Source organism: Trachurus trachurus, assembly GCF_905171665.1.
Source record: "Trachurus trachurus genome assembly, chromosome: 8".
NCBI classification, from domain to species: domain Eukaryota; kingdom Metazoa; phylum Chordata; class Actinopteri; order Carangiformes; family Carangidae; genus Trachurus; species Trachurus trachurus.
In genome coordinates this window covers 16,823,133-16,846,721 of record NC_139905.1, presented here as the reverse complement: position 1 = coordinate 16,846,721, position 23,589 = coordinate 16,823,133, and the positions used below count along the sequence as shown (strand labels likewise).

The 23,589-nt window shown below is 41.2% G+C and overlaps 1 protein-coding gene across 1 annotated transcript in view; it reads left to right on the top strand.

Annotated features, from left to right (window-relative positions):
• prkcab (protein kinase C, alpha, b) overlaps positions 1-23,589 on the top strand; it is a gene marked incomplete at both ends in the record, with an annotated part of 98,672 nt that extends 75,083 nt beyond the window's left edge. Inside the window, 12 exons of the mRNA XM_083977566.1 lie at positions 5,269-5,425; positions 5,539-5,673; positions 6,987-7,080; positions 12,070-12,210; positions 12,329-12,502; positions 13,144-13,235; positions 13,426-13,488; positions 14,783-14,921; positions 19,584-19,664; positions 20,106-20,213; positions 21,384-21,524; positions 23,425-23,589. Coding sequence (XP_083833692.1) covers positions 5,269-5,425; positions 5,539-5,673; positions 6,987-7,080; positions 12,070-12,210; positions 12,329-12,502; positions 13,144-13,235; positions 13,426-13,488; positions 14,783-14,921; positions 19,584-19,664; positions 20,106-20,213; positions 21,384-21,524; positions 23,425-23,589 — 1,490 coding nt within the window. The remainder of the gene's footprint in view (positions 1-5,268; positions 5,426-5,538; positions 5,674-6,986; positions 7,081-12,069; positions 12,211-12,328; positions 12,503-13,143; positions 13,236-13,425; positions 13,489-14,782; positions 14,922-19,583; positions 19,665-20,105; positions 20,214-21,383; positions 21,525-23,424) is intronic.

Genomic DNA, 23,589 nt, shown 5'->3' with positions numbered 1-23,589 from the left:
GTGTATGTTCTTTTGTGGTTTGTTTTGGGGTTTTTTTCTTCCTCCTCTCTAATGGCAGCGGTCTGAACAGTGAAGCTTCAGCTTGTTCACCGACTCCCCTCTGGCTCCCACAGACAAGTGGCGGGCCTTTGTGGTTCACCGCACCGATGTGAACTTGATTAAATCTTTCCAGCCAAGAAAACAGACACATCTCCCAGGCTCTCTCTCTCTCTCTCTCTCTCTCTCTCTCTCTCTCTCTCTCTCTCTCTCTCTCTCTCTCTCTCTCTCTCTCTCTCTCCCTCTCTCTCTCTCTCTCTCTCCTCCTCTGCTCCAGCCCTTCTTCCAATATTGACATTTCCTGTAATCTTCTCCTACCTGTCTCTCTGCCCATTTCCCATCATTCATTTTCTCTCTTTACCTGCTGAGCCTCCACTATCTCATGTCCTTTTTTTATTTTATTTTATTTTATTCCTCAATAAGAAATCAACATCTGTCTTTTTTTCCCTTCATCTTCTCTTTTTCAACCAGCTGAAATCGTTGCTCAGTTAAGTGACTTGTCCTTTTCTCTCCCTTCTGGCTCTAATGTCTCATTCCCCTCTTCTTCTTCTGTAGCCTCTGTCTCTTTTCCTCCCCTTCTCCCTTGTTTGGATTGTTTATCTTGGTCTCTCTTTTCCTACATTTTATCCTATGTTTTCGTTATTTTTTCTCTCTGAGTATACCTCCTTCATCCGTGTCTCACTCCTCTTCCCTGAGCGAAAGTGACATAAACAACCCATGGGCATGAGCAGACGTTTATTGTGGAGTTTTAAGGCAAGGCAAACATGCAAATGTCCCTCCATGACCAGTCTACACACACACACACACACGCACAGGGTAATTAAGGATTGGGCCAAAGTGAGCACACAGTGGTGAGATTTCCTACTGCTGACATGCTTACCTCAGGTTTGAAGCACAGTACAAACAGAAACCCAATATCTGATCTGATTAGCCATTTCATACAAAGAGGCATATAGCGATACCATAATAAGCTGTATCTGTATCGATTGGACCATGTGTTTGTGGGTGTGTATTAAAGGGGAAATACACAGTCTTTTTCTGTCATGTACATCAGTTATGAGATAAAATAAACAGAATTGTAGCGATTGTATTGTGTAATACGTTTAGCAAAATCCATACTTATTGATAACTATAACCTAGTTTGACTGAATGTGTGGTTTGTTGGTGAAGACAATGTAAAATGTGAATTCCCTAATTTAGCAAATTATAAGAACAAATCCATGGTTTGCTCAGGTGGCCTATAGCAACTCCTGATGATTCAGCACAGTTCCTTAACTTCCCCAGAGATGCATGGGGGTGTTTTCTTAGGTGAGGTGGCTTTAATGATGAAACAATGTTGTTTGTCTAATGTTGTTTTCACCAGGATGGCATGTCATTAGTATTTACCCAGCTTCAGTGGCTGTTTTGGCCTTTTATTACAAGACACCCTGAGCCGAGGTCGGCCCAGCACAGGCTTATGATCATGACTCATTACACTACTGAACACATGAAGATTTAATGCAGTGAGAGAATTCATGCATGTTGTTGTTGGAAAATACAGATCATCTTATTATTGTATCTTATTCTGCTTCAGGACTTTCAATAATTTACTTAAACCCTTACAAAAAACCCAAAACACAATCATGTTCTTTCCAAAAAACTGGCTCTTGCTCAATTTCCCTAATTACACTTTCTTTAAATGACCCACAACCAGAAATAGAAATCTTAGGTCTGTTTTGGTTCTCCCGCTCCCTCCATTGTGTATGTGACGTCTGCATCCAGATCCCTGACACCGCGCAGCAGGGATCTCTCCAGCCCACATTTGGCCGTACAACCCCCCCACCCAACCCAACCCAACCCAACCCCACCACTCCTCTCCCCCTCCTCAGATTATCAGGCATTCATGGGTTGCACATGGCATTGTTATGCAACGACACATTTGAATTTCAAAGCCTTTTCGAGAGATTACACTGTCGGCCCACCACAGCCCCCGCCCCTGAATCCAAATGATGTGTCATTTTTAGCTGTGGCATACTTTTATTAATCATGTGGGAGATGAAGGTATAGCGTGGATATTCCTGTGTATTGTTCTTGTCCTGTGTCTGTTTCAAGGTACTTTTGATAATCATAGGAAATTATGAACAGAGTATTTGTTGTAGACTCGAAGTTCAGACCTGCTGGAGAGAGAGAAGCTGTTGATTGATGATGATGTTTTCTGGAAGTGCAGGGAATAACACTTTTAATTTAATTTAATATATCTGTGATATGACAACAACACAACTGTTTTGCAGAAGTAATAGCTGGAACTTTGTCATTCATTATCTCTAAACTACAGAAGATCTCGGCTCTAAAAGTGTCTGCTAAGCACCATTTCACATTATTGTGCCATATTTCTTGATACTTTCTTGAAAAAGCAGAACATTTCACTTCATGTGCCACAGTGGAAGCTTGGCCTCTTCATGCAGCCTCTAATCAGCCTCTAACTGAATTAACAGAAACATATTGCGTTTTCTGTCTATATTGCGTTGGTTTTACAAAAAACAAGTGACACACAGCAAAACACACACAAGCAGGAGAAAAAAACACACTAATTTTATTGGTAACTACCTCATAAGGAGTGAAGAGAGGGGAGGGTACAGAAGGCAAGCAGCTCTTGTATCTAAGCAACAACAGACAGCAGAGATGGTCCTTGATCACTACTGATGGTGACGGTTCATTGTGCGTGTGTGTGTGTGTGTGTGTGTGTGTGTGTGTGTGAGTGAGAGAGAGAGAGAGAGAGAGAGAGAGAGAGAGAGAGAGAGAGAGAGCACATATACATTTACTACTGTATGTATTGGTTATTAATGGTCATCCGTTTTCATACATGTGTTCATCTGCATGTGTGTGTGTGTATGAGTGTGTGTTTGTCACTATAGGGTTGAAGTTGCTGTGGTGTTTATTTGGCGCCAGTGTTGCCATGGCAGTGACTGATGCCTATAACGCCGCCGCAGCCAGAAGAGGGGAGGATTTAGATGAGAACGTGGGACGCTGAGATTTTCCTTCTGCTGCTAATGCTTAATATTGTGTGTAACAGTATCTGTGTGTGTGTGTGTGTGTGTGTGTGTGTGTGTGTGTGTGTGTGTGTGTGTGTGTGTGTGTGTGTGTGTGTGTGTGTGTGTGTGTGTGTGTGTGTGTGTGTGTGTGTGTGTGTGTGTGTGTGTGTGTGTGTGTGTGTGTGTGTGTGTGTGTGTGTGTGTGTGTGTGTGTGTGTGTGTGTGGGCTTGTGGGAGAGAGAGAAATAGTGAGACAGAAAGAGAGAGACCAAGAGACAGGAGGGGGGATTAGCTGAGTATTTGAATTGGATAAAAAGTGAACTATAAGGCTGAAGCAACACACTGATGAACGAGGTAAAAGCCTCTCACGCTGGATTCTTTGATTTCGTCAGATATAGAAATAATGAATAAGCAGACCCTACATTGCCCTCTACTGCTTGAATCTAGAATGAAACAAAAGTGACGTGTGAAAAGTTGAAACCCTATGGTTGTAACAGATTCAACATAGGTCTATCTTACATAATGTTATGGTTGTAATAAGTGGGTGTTTTGCTTCTTAAAAGTTTGTATTTAGTTGAATTACATTTGAATCCAAGCTCCAATATTCCTTATTTGTTTTGCTTGTACATTCCCTCTTATTGTTGATTTTTTCTGTACGCAGTCACAAAGAGAAAGATTAGGGGCCCTTCAGAAAAGAAAACATTTGTTCTGTTTTTTTCAATGGACACAGAAAAAAAACGCTGATTGATCAGGCAACCAATGATTGTTAAGTAATTGATCAATTTTGAAAAAATATGTTGTTTTTTTTATCCAAATGCATCTTTTAAAACTCAAATTGAAATTGATTGATGTGTCTGATCAGCAGTCCAAAAGCACATAATAATCATTTTAATAATAGAGACTCAGAAAACTACCACAAAGTGGCTTGTCGTCATATTTTGCATCAAAACAGACTAATTTTGACTATTGACTCAGGTATGATTTAATCTTTATTTTGAGTAGTTTCCTAATACGTAACTCTGAACTGCCTTACAAACCTCACAGTCTCAGGCAGCGATGGAAACAACTGCATGTCAAAATACATCCAATTAAATCTCACAAAGACGGAGAGATGGAGACTAAATGAGCTACAGTGACTCCGCATGACATTTCTCTGATGTTTGTGCAGGCTTTGTATTCAGCCCTGGAATATTTATGCTTAAGATCTAAAATACATTACCTCTGTTTTAATGAAGAATCTCAGCAAACGTGTCCTTGTGTGAAAGTTCACACTGACTCTCTGAAACATTCAGTTGTGCAGCTTTTCCCTCCTGCACTGTGGCTGATTACATTTAAATATGCAGAGAGTGGAAGCTGTAGCTGCTAAACACAGTTTTAGAGGATCCTCTTCCTGCTCTCCATCTGTGTTAGTTTTGTTGTTTATTAGCTTCTTTCTTTCTTTCTTTCTTTCTTTCTTTCTTAGCCATTATGTGTGGTTCCATTCATTCATATTGTCCTTTAGCTGCCATTTGTTTAGGTTCACGTCATGTTGCTAAGTGGGGCAGTGGTGGAGTCGGCCCATTGGCCATTTACAGTAGATGTTGTCGCCATGGTGAAGGTGGCATGCTCATGCCGCCCCGTCCCCCTACTCCCGTTGCTATGTTACCTTTTTTTTTTTTTTTTTTTCATTTGTCAGTTGCAAGAAAATGTCACACCTCCCTCCCATTATCTGCTCACCTACTGCCTGACCACAGGAGACTCACTCTACTACAAGAGATCCCTCACAGATTATCACCTGTCTTGTTTAAGTGATGTACAGCTGACTGGGGAAGACACTTTCAGGCCAGTTATTCTTTTCAGGTTTTCTGGTTTTTGTTGGTTTTTGCGTGTGCCTGCGCCCTAACACCCACCAGTGTTACAATCCTGTTAGTGTTGTTTCACACTGTCAACTTCAAGTGAATTTTGACAGCATGTTTTGCTTCACAGCACCTGTTAGCAGCATATGTGCTGCTGATCTGTTGAGCCATTAGCTGAGGAACTGAGAACAAAACACCATGTCAAGAGAGGAAACTTTGGTGAAGCTGAAGCTAAGAGCATCTCAGTTTGGCCTTGGGCTGATTTACTATGACTCAGCGCTCTCTTTTTAATCCCTGAGTCATTGTGGAGTCACAAAGTCTCTGAATCCAGTTGAGGACTCAAACACACATATGCTGACAGTTTCTGCCTTCTCCCCTTCTTCCAGTGGGTGAAGCCAGGAACCTGATTCCTATGGATCCAAATGGTTTATCGGACCCATATGTTAAACTCAAGCTCATCCCAGACCCAAAGAATGAGACCAAACAGAAGACCAGGACCATCCGTTCATCTCTCAACCCGTGCTGGAACGAGTCCTTCACCTTGTGAGTCAGGTCAAGCATGTGTGTCTGTGTCTGCTGATTTTTCTACTTAACACACAGCAGAAGGAATACAATAAAACTTTTGTTCCTGTTTTTGTGTGTGTGTGTATTCTCAGCAAGCTGAAAGCATCAGATAAGGACCGTCGTCTGTCCATTGAGGTGTGGGACTGGGACCGGACCACCAGGAATGACTTCATGGGCTCCATGTCTTTTGGAGTGTCCGAGCTCATCAAAGCTACCAACTGTGGATGGTCAGTCAACTCTCTGTCCCGTCCATGTCCACTCATTTCAACAGTTTAGGTCTTGTTAAAGTTAGCGTCTCCACCCATGTTCACCCTGTTGAGAAATTAGAAGTACATTACATCCTGTAGTTTGCCAAGTATTTTACCACTGTCATGACCAGTGTTGTTGATACCGATGGCCACATCACATTTTCTGTTTAGAAAAGAAAAGGTTTTCTTTACACAGTGCTTGTAACTTTACAAGCAATGTGAAACCGTTATTTAATGTAATCAGGTCAAGTTGAGATTGAGAACTTTTATTTAAAGACGATTAAAAGAGGTGAAAAGATAATACAGGGAATATGAGGATACTGAACAACAAAATGATCATTAAAATAACTACTGTTGATTACTGTGCTGGAAATTGTTCCACTGTTGCTCTGAGAGCACTCAAATTAAAAGCAGCAATTACAAATTCAGATCAGATCCAGGGAACATGCAGTAGAAACACGTCTTATGATGTCAGAAACACTGCTCTGTAAAGGTGTCTCTTCATATTTCTGTAAAGGTTTGAAGGTCAGGTTCTTTCAACAAGTTCTTTGAACTTGAAGGAATGCAAGTATAAGTGATGCGTTTACAGCAAGTAAATGATTTGATAGAGGGAAGGAATGTGATACGGCAGCTTTATTGTAGACAGTTTTATTCCATATACTTTCTCAGTGCAGTCTGCCAACTTGTTTACTCGATTCCTCAGCGACCATCAGCCACCACTGCAGACTGAGGGCAGCTCCATTCACTCTGACAAACAGCACCTGCTGCCGTCACTTCCTCGTCTCACTGTCTCTGTGTCCCTGCTTTGTCTCATCCTGACAAACACAAACTCACAGAGATGTCACAGTCGCTGTCTCGTGGTGGACCATGTTAGCATTCCTGCCCCAGTCTAGCCTAAACCGAGCCTGATCGACCGCCGCTGTGTGTACAGCTGGAGGCTCCAGGAAATACCTGTGTGTAAAAGCGCCTGGCACAGGGCAGCTCGGAAACCACCACAATGCGTCTATGTGCCTGTTGATCTGCGTATTGTACTGTATTCTCTGGGTCATTAGACAAGTTGCCAGAGGATGTGTGCAATAGAGAGGAAGCAGAGTCAAGCTGGCACTGCTGACAGAGCAGAGCTTGCAAATACTCAGAGAAGGGGAATCAGCAGCTACTTGTGACTGAAGTGGTGCAGAAAAACAAAGATTTACTATATGGCTGCGTGGGTGGACAGAGGAAGAAGTGCATGGATGATGGATAGATAGTAAATATGTGAAATACGTTTATTTGTTTTTATTCATCTCTTTCAGGTACAAGTTACTGAACCAGGAGGAGGGAGAGTACTACAACGTTCCCATCCCCGAGGTAGACGACATCAACCTGGAGCTCCGACAGAAGTTTGAGGTGAGGAACAGTCACAGGGGTTGAATCAGATTATGAGTTTGTAACGCTGAATGAAAGCATAAGTAGATTTTCTTTTTCTTTTTTTCCCACATATCGCAGTCATATTAACAAAATGTGTTCCCTTTTGCCTGTCACCATGGTAACCCCGTCCTGTTCCCGCTTGTGCTTTAAACCCTGAGCGGCAGAGAGGGAGACGACTTTCTCCTGGCATTAGAGTGGATGTTCTCGATTTTGAAGGAATATTTCATGTTTTGGCACAAAGTCTGTGTTGATGGAATAAAAAGCGACGAAAACAAAAACAAACTGAACACATTTTCTTTTTTTAAATGTAGAAATGGTTTCTCATTACTGTACATTCACACGTTTTTAACAGAATAAAACAATCCTTCAAATAAACAGAAAGTAAATCATGATAATGTTAATAATACAGGCAGCACAAACAACAACAAAAAACAATTTCCAGCAATCCATATGTAAGAAGAGCAAGTATAGTGACACATAATAATTCATAACACTTAACCTGTTATTGTAGAAGGTGCAGACATGAGCACTCAGCTCAGTTATCAGCGTTATAAAAATAAACATCAAAGCGTATATCTGTGGTTGTCATTGCAGAGTGACAAGTAGACGAAGATGACCCACCATCAAAAGTTGTGTGTCACTGTTTAGACTGGACTGTACTCAGCTAACACATCTGAGAAGTGACACAGAGGGGGAATAATGCCAGTGACTGTCTAAACGAAGCCCAGCAGGGGGTTTTATGGATGTCAAAAGAACAGCTTTAAGGCTCTTACTGTAATTCCTTGGCCTCATTGGACTTCAGTGTAAGCTATTTCCAGCAATTGCTACATTGACAATGCGAGCTGGCAAAGTTTCCTCCATTTCTTATTGTCATTAACACATACACTGAAAAAGTCTACATTCAAAGTGAAAGTGAAGTGAACTTGTTGTCAATGTAGTCAAAGTAGTGTGATGATGGTGATTGCCCTATTATATGCAAGGCAAGGCATCTTTATTTATATAGCGCATTTCATACCAAGGCAACAATGTGCTTTACATAAAGACAAAACATTAAAAAAAAGAAGCATAAGACAGAATAAAAACAAACAAAACACTAAAAACAGAGTTAAAAGCAAGAGCAAATAAAAGTAAAAGAAAAAAAAATAGATAAAGTTTTAATGCCACAGACCTCCATTGCTGTCCAAGAGCTATTAAAACATCTACACAGTAGCACTGGTTGACCTGTCTCTGAAGGTCTGGGGGGAGAGACTCACGCCGACCCATGAGAATTTGTTGACATTAAAAAGGTAAAAGAAAAATATATGATATACAGATAATAGACATATGATAGACAGAGAATAGCCAACTTTGTTTTCTAATCCAACCCAAGGAGAACCACGTTATGGAGCTCTAACGTAAAATACTTTTTTTCTTCTTAATTTCATTTTTCATCAGCAGCATCTTTTGATTTCCCAGTGACATTGTTTCAGTCGGTTGAATCCAGTTTACTACAAGTCATCACCATCATCCGTGGCAACTGCTTAATCCAGTTCATGTCAGTGTACAGAGAAACTCACGTGGGAATCGAACACATTCATAGGGACAACATAAGGAAATGCGGCCATACTGTACTTGAGTGCTGATTTGAAGTCTGTGATGTGCTTGAGAAATGTCTAGTTTGAATTTTACAATACTATAATCTAATTTAATATTAAATATTTGTGATGGAGTCCATCTGCAGTTCGTTTTGAATGACAGCATGTTGTTTATTTGTAGTACAATAAATGAAAAAACCAAACACAGGTATGGTCCTTTAATCATGACCAAGGAAACATCTTTTGCAACTAACGCTCACTCTCTAGTGGCCGGTCTGTTTACTGCAGCTGTCTGTCTAGATGGTTTCTATTTCTGCACCACAAGAGAGCATAAATAGAACTCACATCATCCACCTCCCCACCCCACTATTAATAACACACAGGTAAAAGGTAAATGCTGTATGGAAGTGAAGTGAAGGAAACAGGAGTGAGGGCAGTTTTATTAAAGCCCGGCTCCATGTGTGTACACAGGTGTTTTAATACTGAGTGAAAATGTCATCTGCTCACAGCAAGACACTGAGCCTTGTTGTTTCAAATATTCTGCTTGTCGTCATACTGTATAACATTGACCTTGACTTTCCTCTGAGGCTGCCGTCTTCACACAACTGTGTGGTTGCCGTGGAAACTAGTGCAAGATACAGAGATGCAGCCAGATGTGACAGAAAAGGAATTAATCAGCGTTCTAGTCATCATGCTTGTTGATTCATTGTATTTTTCTAAACCATGTTTTAGTTTCAGGATTTCTCCATGTGTTATGTTTTGTTTTTTACAGCCAGACTCGCACACACACACCAACTGCTAAGCTTTTGACTAATAAGTGAGTTTCTTCTTTCTTCTAGGCCTGCCAGTTAAATATCCACTATCTCAAGGTAGCTCTCCTGCCTGCTCCGTCTCCACTTTCTTCACTCCCAGCTTGCATCACACTCACTTTACTTACTTTATTAGGATTGTTTGTGGATCTCTCACGAGCTTCCACAAATCAATCTGATTTACTAACAAAGGCTCAACACAGCAGCACATAGTTGAACCAGTGCACACTAAATTACAGTAATGTTTCATCGCTGTATTGCTCTAACTGCTTGCATTAACTTTTTCCTGCTCTGTCTCAGTTTTTTAATCACACACATATTAATTTAAGAGATATTGAGGACACATATAGCATCTGCTGCAATGGTTAAAATGGCAAAACCAGACAAAGTTTCGCCATAATTACGAATATACAATTTGAATAAAAGAGCTGCTGTATAAACTTTCTATCCTACACACAAACACTAAACAGCATCGTTGTTAGTAAATTTGTGAACCACCGCCTCTGGTGGTGTCTCCTACAGTGTGGTCCGCAGCCTGCCTTCTACTAGTCCGATCTGGACTATAGAAGGCTGTTAGGACATGAAGCATGGACTCACTTCTTCTCAGTAACTGTTTGAATGAATAGACACACAGGGTCTTGGTGTGCATGCTAAATCTGTCCACATGGTGGCAGTGTTATATTTACTATGACACTGATGCCTGGTTGTATGATACAGTATGTGTTTGAATCCAACTCTTGTGTGGTTACTGACATAAATATCCCAACTTTTGATTGTGTTGAAGCAGGTACTGTACATGTGGTTTTGTGGACTGCTTGTATAATGTGAAGTTTTCTCATTTTCATATATGTTAGATATGCAACGTTTGTTTGTAAAGTGCGCTCTGGACATGTCTCTGTGGTGCACAGGTGATGATGTGAGCACAGGATCAACATATTGTTCAAATGTCAGAAGAAATGACAGAAGGAATTTGATTTTTTTTTTTTTTTCATTTCTGTGTTTTCTGTCTTTTGAAGAATTAAAGGTGAAAATCTTGTATTTTCCAAGTTAAAAAAAAAAAGAGGAAAGACAAGAAAACAATCAGATAAACATTTTTTTTTTTTTTTTTTACTTTTCATCGTTTTGGGTCCTCTCAGACTTGCTGTTGGCTGGGTGAGGAACCACAGGTTTTGCCACATGCATCCTAGGATAATAACTCAAGGATGTGAAATTGATAACTGATGATACAAAACCTTAATTATGCTTTTAAAAACACACGTGTTAAACTGTAGGCATATGCATCCTTTATTTTTCTTCTATTTGCAACCCTGTTGTTGTTGTTGCTGTTGGCTTTGACATCTGTGTGTCTGAAACCTGATCGTTTTCTATCCAGCTGTCTCCTCTTGGACTCATCACACCTGAAAGTAATTAACTCTAATTGACTAGTGTATTTGGTAGCATATTATAGAGCCAATCATATTCCCTCTCTAACTAGTTAATGTGATTGTCAGTCTGCTGTTGATGTGTAGACGTACTGGCACTTACTCCTAGTCAAATATGTGTCACAGATAATAATGCAGAGTGTATTGTCAGTCAGAGGTAGAGAAATGGTTGGCCTGGCAACAGCCAACAGTCTATGCCCCACCGGTCGCCTGTTTTCTCCGCTCTGGCTGGCATGAATAGAGAACCGCTGGGGCCGTGGAGGGAGCTGGCAGGGTCCTAATTGCCCTTTTTGTTCAAAGACACTTGGCAGGCCAGTCATTGTAACAACAGGGAACCTCGCAACACTGGCACCCCCCTGCTGACCGCCCTCCTCGCAATTCCCCCACATCGCACCAGCAAGTGAGGTCCTGCTGAATGTCTGCGAGGATGTCGGGATATAACAAGTGGCACGTCAAAAAACTAGATTATTGTGTTTTCTCTGCAAAGAACAGAGAAGCTCCATGTTGCTTACATGCAGCTAAGCAGATGTTTGATGGTGAAGAATACTGGTGTCCATCATTGCACCTGGTAGAAAGTGATAATGTAATAACTACTAAATCACAGAGCATATCATAATGTATTTGAATAAAATAGCCAGCCATGCAAAAATAAAAATATCCTAAAGGGAACTGAAAATGCAATAATGCTCATTTAATATATTTTAAAACCACAATAGTATTAATACCACAATAGTTTCATGTTGCACATCATAATGAATTCACAGATTCTTTAAATGTTTTATTGCATCATGATTCGTTGACAGGTTCTTGCATTTTCAGTCTATTTAGAAAGATATTTTTATTACATTGTAAAAATGCTTTTGTGGTCATTACATTATCAGCTTCTGACTCCAGCATGCAGACTGGCAAAATGCCCCATTGAAGTCCTATGGGAGGAGGAGGCATCAAACTGTAGAAGCACAAAAGAGGAATGTGCAAATAACTCAAAATTTCCCCTGAGATTTTCTTCATGTTTTTGGATTTGCTTTTCTTTCTTTTCTTTTTTTTGTTATAATATTGTGTCTGTAAAGTCTCTTGTGAGACACCCACACAGGAGACGACACATTCAAATCAGCAACATGCTCTTCATTTTAATGCCATTTTTATTGCATGTGTGTCGTACAGAAAGCCAAGCTGGGCCACGGTAAGAAAGTGATCACGCCGTCAGATCACCGGCGGTTCAGCCTGCCTTCAGGTAACATGGACCGGGTCCGACTCAGCGACTTCAACTTCCTGGCCTTACTAGGGAAGGGCAGCTTCGGCAAGGTGAGGCCCCACAAACACAGTGTGACAGGACAGAAATGACTCTAATGCTTCTTTAGTTCTTCGGAGCCAAGATTTTTCATTTTGACCTTTGACCTGTGGCGTCTATGTTCGACTATAGGTAATGTTGGCAGAGATGAAGTCAACGGAGGAGCTGTACGCCATCAAGATCCTGAAGAAAGACGTGGTGATCCAGGATGACGATGTTGAATGTACAATGGTGGAGAAAAGAGTCTTGGCCCAGCGAGACAAACCGCCTTTTCTCACGCAGCTCCACTCCTGCTTCCAGACTGTGGTGTGTAGAAACCTCTAAGGCACACTTACACCTGTTGAAGCACACAGACTCCATAAAAAAAGCCATTTTGCTTGATTTAAAGGGTGCCATAATGTTCCCTCATTTTTTCATCAGCCATCTATTCATTCCCTGGCATTTTAAGGCAGTGTGTGTGTTTGTCTGTCCGTTATTATATGTGTATTTCCCTCTCTTACATTTATTCACACTCGTTTGCCGGCGCCCCTGCAGAGAAAACCGTTACTGAGCTGAGACCACCCTTGAATACGAAGTCTCCAGCATGACGTCAACTGTGTGCGTAGACAGGGTGACTCAAAGAGTCTTTGATAAGAACTACATTTACTGATCAAAGCTTCCTGTCTTATAATACAGGTATACAATCTGACCAAGCTATACTGAAAGAATAGGTCATGTTTGGCATGTTAATATATCTGAAAGTGAAAGTGTCTTATTGTAAGATATATAGCTGTAGACTACGAAACAAGATCATTTCTGAAGATCATATACATTATATTTAACTTTTTCTCTGCCTGGAGATCATTCAACGTAATGCACTGCTGTCCTTACTTCACCACCACTTGCATTTGTCTTTGTGCAGAATCTCTTGAGTGCTGCTTTTTGGTTAATTTCTTTTTTTCCCCTAGGATCGACTGTATTTTGTGATGGAGTACATTAACGGAGGAGACCTCATGTATCATATCCAGCGTATGGGCAAGTTTAAAGAACCGCAAGCAGTGTAAGGGCTCTACAGTTCATACACAGACACACAGTATGTTTTTAGGATCATGAAGATACCCTGCAGGCGGGTTACATAATTGACAGCCACATCTGGTTAGCACTATGACTTATCACATACAGTATGTTGTGTGTATACATTTATATATTTATACTTTTTTAATTGTTTTTATATTTTCCAATATTTGCAGATTTTATGCTGCCGAGATCGCTGTCGGTTTATTTTTCCTGCACCGGAAGGGGATCATCTACAGGTGGGTGATGCAGGTCAAAGCCAGCTTCACAGTATAATTAGGTGTCATATTCACTTCAAATTTTAAAATGCACCTGTATAGATCTGGAGCTGGATCTGGGTATTAAAACACTTAAGTACTGACACCAATGCTGTGACTTTTGACACTTTTGTGAATTTTATCAGTTTATTCACACTCGCAAAAGTGTTTGTGTTACTGTAATAAATAAGCAATTGGGGCGCCGTATAGTTCAGTGGGTTGAGAAGGTGCCCCATATGCAGAGGCTATGCAGAGGCAAATAGGGTGGCCCTTTGCTGCATGTCATTCCCCCTCTCTGCCTCCCCATTTGCTGTCTCTTTCAACTATTCTATCACATAAAGGCAAAAAGCTAAAAAAAATATATTAAAAAAATAGATAAATAACCAGTCACCAGCATTAGTAGATCCTGCTGCTTGCTTATTGGCTGACTGACACTGATGAGTTTCACTCAGTTACTCTTTAGGTATCGAATGACAAGGCATTTTGTGATCCTGGATAATAACAAACCAATTTGGTTTGCCAATAAAAGTACTGGTTTGACTCCCAACCTTCAACAGAGCCATAGGAAACTGAAGTGGGACATGATAAGATGATTTATGGGCAGAGTAACGCAGACTATAGAACAGGACATGAGAATCAGGAGGTAACAGAAAGACATAAGAAATGACACGAGAAGAGGAGAAGTAAGAAGATCCAAAGGGAGGACATGAGTGAGAGGAAGAGATTTCAAATGGATGTGTAGGTTTGACCTTGATAGTCTGTCTGTATTCAAACTGCATAGTTTTTATACACTTGCGAAAATGACAATAACCCTGATGCAAAAACACAAAAATAGAAGGACAGAAGGAAGTGCTTGACACAGACCAAGGTCACCCTGTTCCATCCACTCCTCACATCCCACCCGTCTTGTGTTTTCCGACTCCACTTTAAAACAGATCTAACTGACAGAAGTGAGTGGAAGAGTGAGGGGAAGAAAATGAAGAGCTGAGACATGAAACAGGCTGAGACACAGGCTGAATTATAAGAAGAAGAAAAAAAAAGCACAGAGGAAGCAGAGTGAGGGGGAAATGATTTAAGGCCAAGAAAGAATGGTTTGTTAACAAGTGGATGTATGTGTGCTGTGAGCTGATAAACCACTCAGGCAGTTGGAGGTGGTATACTGGTGGCTGGATTTTCCTGCAAAAACATACAAAATTTCAAATTCCTAGTCCTGAATCCAGATGTTGAAAATGTACATATATACGTATATGCTCACAACAACTTTTCTCTGGTGCAGGGATCTGAAGTTGGACAATGTGATGCTGGACTCGGAGGGCCACATCAAGATAGCTGACTTTGGCATGTGCAAGGAGAACATGTATGAAGGCATGACCACACGCACCTTCTGTGGCACACCAGACTACATCGCTCCAGAGGTGAGACTATAACACAAGAAGTACGCCTCAACAATATCAAGAATCAATTCAGTTCATGTTAGCATTGCAGATAGCAAGACTGCATTGAAACCATGTTGATTTTCCATCTGAATCATCAGAATCGTTGAAATTGAAATCTCAATGCAAAATCAATGTTGAATCACCCTTACAGAGGCGATGAAACCCAACATAAGATAATGTTGATAACAGTAACATTGAAACAACATTGATTTATAGTTCTGCTTATTATTGATTGACCATTGATTCCTGGTTGACTGGGTGATGATACTGATGTTGCATACTGTAGTCATTGATTTAGAGTTGACTAGGAAATTCTTGAAAAGCCAGCAATTTAGAGTTGACCAGGAAAGATGATCGAAAAGTCTAAATCGAATTATAGTTGACCGGGAGACCAATGTCTGGCGAAGCAGTTAGTAGTGGCAGAGAGTAGTAGTGTTAAATTAACAACTAGCCTAAGATAGACAACCAAACAAATTTATAATAATAGTAGATGGTTTTGAAATCATCACTGTAGTAGACAAACACGTTTGCCTGTTTAGCATCTGTAGCTAATGAGCAAAGATGCTAAGTATTAGCCTGGGACTAAAGATTAGAGTTAGTTTCAACACTGAAATACACATTTTTCAATAGTCTGTTTATCCCAGGTCAGCCATGAGGAATCATGGACAATGGATACCATTTTACAAATTGGATGCCTCATCCACACCCACTTCTACACCACCACCCACGCTTAGCTCTGAAGGCAACTCACACGCAGGTTAATTGCCAAGTACTTCATGACAAATAAATAATACATTCCTCCTCCTCTCCTACATTTCTCTTCATTAGCTGCTATTCCTACCTGACCCTCTCCGTTCGCTTGAGTTGCCACTGCACTGAGAGAAGGCTGGAAATATATACAAAACAAATTAATTGGACATCTAATCACAGTGGTCCGACTGTTCAGCCTTCCCATGTGTGCTTTCTTGAGTTTCTAGGCACTTTGTTTTCCTAATAATCCTTCCGTCCTCACGACATGTCTTTAAAAATTGTTTTCAATATTCACCTGCAGCGAGGGAACAGAAACATTCAGTTTTGGAGTTAGAGGATTAACAACCATATCCGCTAATGCAAGCTGTTCTCTCTGCAAGGAAAAGTCAACAACAATCCTTCCTCCTGTGCAGGATCACATTTTAATTCTACGTGTCCATAGAGCGAAGGAGCTATATGTTTTCCAATATTGTGTGTGTGGGCGAGAAAGAGAGAGGGAGAGACACATTATATCAGATACTGTACATGTCACATATGTCTTAACTGGCAAAGTGTTTCAGCCCCATCAAATTTTGCAATAACAGCAAGAGGTGAGGTGTAAGATGACAAGTTGTTGAAATGTGTTTTCAACACATATAGTATAAATACATATCAACTGATTTGTCATTAATATGCATGCATGAGTACATTGTCTTACTTGATCACATTAAAGGGCCAAACTGAGACCTTTCCCTGACCTCTGTATGGGACTCCCATGTGCCTCAGGCCACCGATATCTGTCCCCCTTAACCCCCACTGAGTGCCGGCCTGCCTTATCAAAACATATAAAGTGGGCGAGACAACATCCACCATACAGTAGATCCACAGTTAAAAAACAATAAAGTTTCAAGCAGATATACACTTTATCTATCATGAATAAATCACACTGTCACAATCATTTCATGAGAAGAGGTTAAAAAATGTTTTTTCCAACCTCATGGGCAACCGTGTATATTGGGATGCAGAATGCAAGAAACAACATTATTCTGCATTTCTCAACAAAATACTGAATCCCACTGCAAATCAATGGCAAGTGTTGTTTTGTTAAATAAAACATGTCACACGTTTAATGAAATATACTTTATTTGCCTTCAATGTTTTCAGATGCCTATACACTGAAAGGGCCCTAGTTTGCTGGCGCAGCGCAGGTGGCGCAAGGTAGCGCAGCCGGTCTAATGCAAGTTTCGACCAGCGCAGCCGAGCGCAAAGTCAGATTGGGAGATTTGTAGATCGCGCTGCGCTGAGATAGGCGTGGCCGCGCAGCAGGGGGAGGCGTCACAGATTCAGCTTGGTGCAGTGGAAGTTTTGTGCGAAAATGTCTCGCCGAGGTTGCGCTGAAAGCTCGCCACCTCCAACCAGGTCTACTCTCAGCGCAGGGCGAAGCGCAGCAGGTGCAGTGGAACTTTGGCTGACTGACCTGCAGTGCACACACGTCACCAAGACCTCACAGGCAGATCTCCACAGTTCCAGACACATTTCAATGCAATAAATATCCACAATAACCACTATTTAATGCAACTAATGGAATCAACACGTGAATTTATATCTATATAGATTGTCCCGTCACATCTGACGTCAGATCAAAGCAGAGATCAAAGGCTGTGGCACGCGTAATGGAAATTCCACCTGAATTAACACAGCAGGGACGAACTGGCACTGAAAAGCAGCTGTGGATGTCCCAAGCAGGACTGAGGGTGGATGACTGCATGTCGCTGCTGTGTTGAGATACCACTCTGCCCTTGTGATGATCGCTTTATTTATTTATTTACTTATTAATTCATTAGCGCATCAGGCAGCCGTACAGTAATGAAAAACAAAACACAAATCTTCATCTCTCTTAGTCCACCACAGCCTCGGTATCAGATAGTCAGTATATAGCCGTATACTCAGCATCTCTATCACAGAAAAAAAAAGAGAAAAAAAGAGACGGACAGAGAGAGAGAGCTGAGGACAGAGAGAGAGAGAGAGAGGAGGACAGAGAGAGAGAGAGAGAGAGAGAGAGAGAGAGAGAGAGAGAGCGTCCTTTACGCTGATTTTATCCGTTACGCATGGTGTTTGTTTATGTTGTATTATACCTCTCATCTTGCTTACAGGGTTTGAATAAATGTGAGTTTCTTTATTAGTTTATTAGTTGTTGTTTCTTTCATTGGGAAGGGGTTCTCAGTGTATCAGATCAAACCTGATTAAGGATATTTGTATTATTATTAGTAAACTCATTATTGGTCACTCTGAGCTCGGACCTCCGGGGAAACAGCTGTTTCCTCCGGGGAGAGGTTCGGCCTCTGGCGTCGCTGTCTCCTCCGTCCAGTCCAAGTATAAAATGACAAACTTGCAGCGCGCATCGCCCTCCGCGCAGTTAAAGGTGAGGAGAGGAGCTCATTTGATTGGTGAAGATCTGACTCGGCTGTGTCAAACCCACTCCACGCCTTTCTCTCCTCCTCCTGTCTCCCTCCCGCCCTCTATCCTCCCTCTTCGCCGTTTGCGCCGGTGGGAGGGACGAGGGGAGGGTTTACGCTGGTCTAAGTCTGACTGCGCGGCCCACGAATCTTGCGAAATGGACCTGGTCCAGCCCCGTTGGCGTGGCGAAGCTGCGCTGCACTTAGACTTCGCTCGGTCAACGAAACTAGGGCCCAAAGTGTTGTTTGGATTTACATTTTAGAGTACTGACTGATGTTCTTTTCCACAATGACCTTTATATTGTATTCAATGAGGAAATCACACAAAATGACAATCAGCAATGGAGTTAGAGTGAATGTTCAAAAGGGGGAAAAAAATTAATTTAGTAGGAAAATGAACAAGAGATTAAAAACTAATTTACAGTACTCTTTTATCACTGAGGCTGTTTGTAAATGCATTCATCTGCATATAGAAACTGGGTAGTGTGTGTATGCCTTTGCAGCATAAAGACCAGAGATGATTCACCGAGGGTAATGAGAGGTTTATGTGTTTGTTGATGTGTGAACATGAATTTCTTTGTGTACCTGCCCTCGTGTCTGCGCCGGCTCATGGGAGGGGGGTCTTGTTATCTCACAGGTGGAAGGTGAGGGAAGCCCTCACCCCTGGTTTCTCATTGGGAACTTCATCTAGAAAGCTTGTCTTAAGGACCGCCTGGGGTTTCCATCCTTCATGGCAGAAGTACAAAAATAATCATGACATTTTTTTTCTTTTAGAGATATTAATGGCTTTGTAATGACCTCATGAGCTATCTCACCGCCTTTCTGACACATCTTATGATCTTCCATTTATGGCATATCAATTTTTACTCCTCATCCAAAGAAGTTGCGTTTGAGAGGATGGAAAATCATAGTGGCGTTTTCTAATTAGATACATACATCATGAACACTTGCAAGTCATATGTTGTTGCAGGTGTTGTTTTTGTTATCCAAGCCAAGCCACAAATTGTAACTTTGTGAACTGTAAAAATTGCTCAATCTCCGTCCCTGTTAAGAGCAAGTGCAGCTGTGATTTAGTTCCTTGCTCCACTTGATTATTATTGTGTATGTGTGTGTCAGTGTGTAGACTGTGTGTGGGAGGGAGGTGTAGGATGGCAAATTGGATGGTAGGAGAAAGCGTCTTTGTTATGGCAGCTCAGAATAGCTGACAGTATTTAATGGTGGTTGATTTTGTCAGGGTTTGGATGGGAGAAATGCTACTTTCAATATGACCATGATTTCTTGACAACAGTGCTTTTGCAGTGCTGCATTCATCTCCACCTGCCGGTAATCACACAATATTGACGGGATGGAGACAACAGAAACAAAGCCCTCTTTTATCGCTGAAGTTGATAGTAATTGTAGAAACTGGTGTCATCATTTCAAGTGTTCAACCTTTTAACTATTTTCTCTCTTTCAGATTATAGCATATCAACCCTATGGAAAATCAGTCGACTGGTGGGCTTATGGAGTTCTTCTGTATGAGATGCTGGCAGGACAGGTAACATGGTCTCTTTAACAGTTTTCCATCACCCCATAATTAGCACTGTACAGTAACCGCTGTTTACCCATCAAGCTGTGCTGTAACAATGACAGCTTCAGTGACTTCACTGTAAAGTGAACATCTTCAGTTTTAGACTGTTGCTCAGACAAAACAACTAATTTCTACATGTCACCTTGAACTCTTGGAAACTCAGCACTGTCTGACATTGTAGACCAAACATGAGTTTGTTTATTGCAAAATTAAGAGTAGATTAATCCATATTGACAATAAGTGCTAGTTGCAACTGCAGAGCCAGAGCCATTTGATGAGGGAAAAGAGGTATTTAGCATTTACTAGCAATGAACTGGTGTAAAAAAAAAAAAAAAAAAAAAAAAAGTGATAATAACTACTAAAATATCATCATTCACAATTATGTGATTCTGTGTTCATCCTCTGTAGCCGCCATTTGATGGAGAAGATGAGGATGAGCTCTTCCAGTCCATTATGGAGCACAACGTGTCCTATCCCAAGTCCATGTCGAAAGAAGCTGTATCCATCTGCAAGGGAGTGAGTACATTTAAAGGGCCATACAGGGTTTCATCAAACTGCTGTCATTTAAATGCTGGGGTAGATTTCAAATGAACTTACAGAGACTTGAAGCTTCTAGCGATTATTTAGTTATTTTTTGTTTCTATTGGTTATTTTTGCCTGGTAATATAACAGAGAGCAGGGTCTGTTCTAAACATTCAAGAGCCATCAAATCCCACGCTGTTAATATTGTTCATCAGAGTTATTAAAACTGGAAACATGTAGCTTGTGAAAAGCAAATTTGGCAAATGATTGCAATCAAAAACTGCTGTTCGACAGATTACTTACACATTTTTATGGTAGATGGTAGATTTTCATACTGAACAGGCAATTGAAGCTTATGTTTGCCTGAGTTGTTGTAAATTAAAGAGCCACTCCAGTGATTTTGTATTGTGCCTCAATAAAGTTTAGATTAATGAGAGGGACCAAACAAGTTTTCGATTTCATCGCTCTCCAACAGGAAATCATTTTGTAGTTAGTTTTCCCTCAACACAGTCGGTCCAGTTGAGTCACAGATTTCCACGTTTTTCAGAAATGCCCCTTTACTTAGTGACCATCTGGTCTGCTCACATCACTTTTCTGTCATCATCACACCGAGGCAGCGTCATGGCTGCCACGATCGTGATTATTTACCAACAAGGACATTAGTTTTTTCAGAGTCAATTTACACGCCAGAGAAGATTCAATTAAGATTCAGGCCATTCTGATCAAGTCTTTTTAATAACATATACCGCCTTAGAGCCGGTGACAGAGAAGATTGTTCTGACCCCTCCTCATCCTTAGCTCCACATCTCATTTGCAAAAAAATGATTCATGGTTGAAATTAAAAGTGGCTGCTGAATAAAAAAATAAAAAAACTTGAGCTAAGGGAAGGCAGCGCAATTTCCTGTGACTATTTTAAAGCTGGTTGAGTGAAAACAATTTGAGTGTCAGTCCGTCTCTGCATAATGCTGACGTGATAATGTAATATAATATAACACAAGCAAGATGAAAAGATTTCAAAGTGGATCATTTATATACAGTATATATACTTCAAATATATTGTGTCATCTTACTGTTTGGCCTCTCGCTGTTTGAACTTTTATGTCCCTCGAACACCAAACTGCCTCTGTCACATCTTCTAATCTGTCGTCCTCTGCATGTCACCAGCTGATGACCAAACACCCATCAAAGCGTCTCGGCTGTGGCCCAGAGGGAGAGAGGGACATCAGGGAGCAGGCCTTCTTCCGACGCATTGACTGGGATCGCCTGGCCAACAAAGAGATCCAGCCGCCATTTAAACCCAAAGTGGTGAGTTATGCTCTGTATGTATGTGTGAGAGAGAGCGAGTATTATACATGTGCTATTACATGTGATTGTTTTCAGTCTGTATAGCTCAGCTCCTACAGTCAAATTTGCTTGTTGGTCATATCATCTATGGAAGAGCAGCTGTAAAACTATTTGCAGATAAAATTTCCATACATGATGAATATCTGTTCCTTATTAATGCAGCTTATTAAATCAAATGAAATATTAGAACAACACAGTAGTTGAATACAGCCAAAGATGGTAAAGCCGGGAGTAATTTAAACAATCTCTGACGTTTCTGAGCCCGTATACCTCTTCATCATACTGACACCTATTGTCATTTGCATTACTTAACAGAATCTATTTTTACATCTTTCCGCTGAGTCTTAATGTTAATTTTCTTTTCAGGTGGCAGTGTGCACACACACTTAAAAGTCCTTTCATCCATGACTGCTCTATGAGCTTTTTTGTAGGCAAAATTCAGTGGCAATGACATAAGCCATGTTAATGCCAGTAACAAAAACATAAACAGACAACACATTATTCATATATCATTATCAATATTTTCCCCAACTTCTCAGTATTAAAACACTCTGTTAACTTGAGCCATGAGTGAAAATTTCCTCTTCTGGTATTTTATACTCATCAGGCTCATTTGTGCAGTTCATGAAATACATAACACAAGTGAATATTTCCAAGTGCAAGAAAAGACGATGGATACAAATGAATGGAGACAACAGTATTTGAAAATGACCATAAAATATCCAGCAGTGTGTTTCATTCATTTCTCTCACGATACCATTAAGGTTTTTCCTGCCTTCCAGCTTTCAGAATGTGAAGCTAAATATAGAAAACGCAATAAAAAAAGCAATTCATGTCACTCTTGAATGAACAGTTGAGATACTTCCTCAGAGAGTCTCTAAGTGGGTATACATGGGTGCATATTGTATGTCTGCGTTCCCATTCATCTTTACCCAGTGTACTGTAATGGTCTATATGCACCCAGCAGAGCATGAGGCTGGATCCCAGCTGCAGCCACCCACACTGCTGCCACTGACATCTGCCCCCCCCCCCCCCCCCCCCCCCCCCCCCCCTCCCGACACCTAAACCTCCTCCTGTCACCACACACGCTCCTTTTCTGTTTACAGACCCCCGCATCCTCGTCCCCTCGTTGTCCACAGCGCCCGAAGCGTCTCCAGCTCTTACCACAGAGGAATAAAAATAGCTTTCTAAGAGCAGAGTCCCCTGTACTGCCACACAAGGGCCACAATAAATGCAGGGTTACGTAGCGGATGTTTGCGTCTCAACTTACGGAGGCATTGACTAAAAATGGATCCATCCATTCAGAGGGGTTTTGTGTTGTGTATTACAGTCTTGAGCTCATATACTGCGTCATTAATTGGTCTGGGGGCTGCTCTCAAACAAAACATCCATCTGAGGCTTTATGGCTCGGCTTCTGTAATGCTACAGAGCAGCTGAAAATGCCTGTCGCAAACAGCAGAGGCTTCGATCCACTTTTGACTACAGATTAGTTTTTTTGTTGTGTATTACTCACAAGAAATTGTCTCATTCACTTGTAATGGTGTTGGTGCTGGTGTATAGCATTATCCATATAGTCAGCCTTAGACACATGACAGCCCCGGGTGAGGCTGCAAACTGATGCTGATGACCTCCACTGTGGATGCTTAGGGTTAGCTTCTAATCTAATTATAACTTCTGCCCGGCTACACACAAGGCTTCGACATTTTCCTGCACCACCTTCCCTCTGGGAAACTTTCTAATAAAAGACTCGAGAGGAAAAGCCTTTTAATCATCACTTTACAAACCTCTTAGCGTGAACCGAACCTCTTTTTGTAATCTTTTAAAGCGGAGATAATGATTTTTTTTCCCCGCTGTCTTTCAGGGCGGCAAAGGAGCAGAAAATTTCGACAAGTTCTTCACCCGTACGCAGCCCGTCCTGACCCCTCCCGACCAGCTGGTCATCGCCAACATTGACCAGAGCGAATTTGCTGGCTTCTCCTACATCAACCCTCAGTTCTCCCATCCATCCCTGCACAGTGTCGTATGA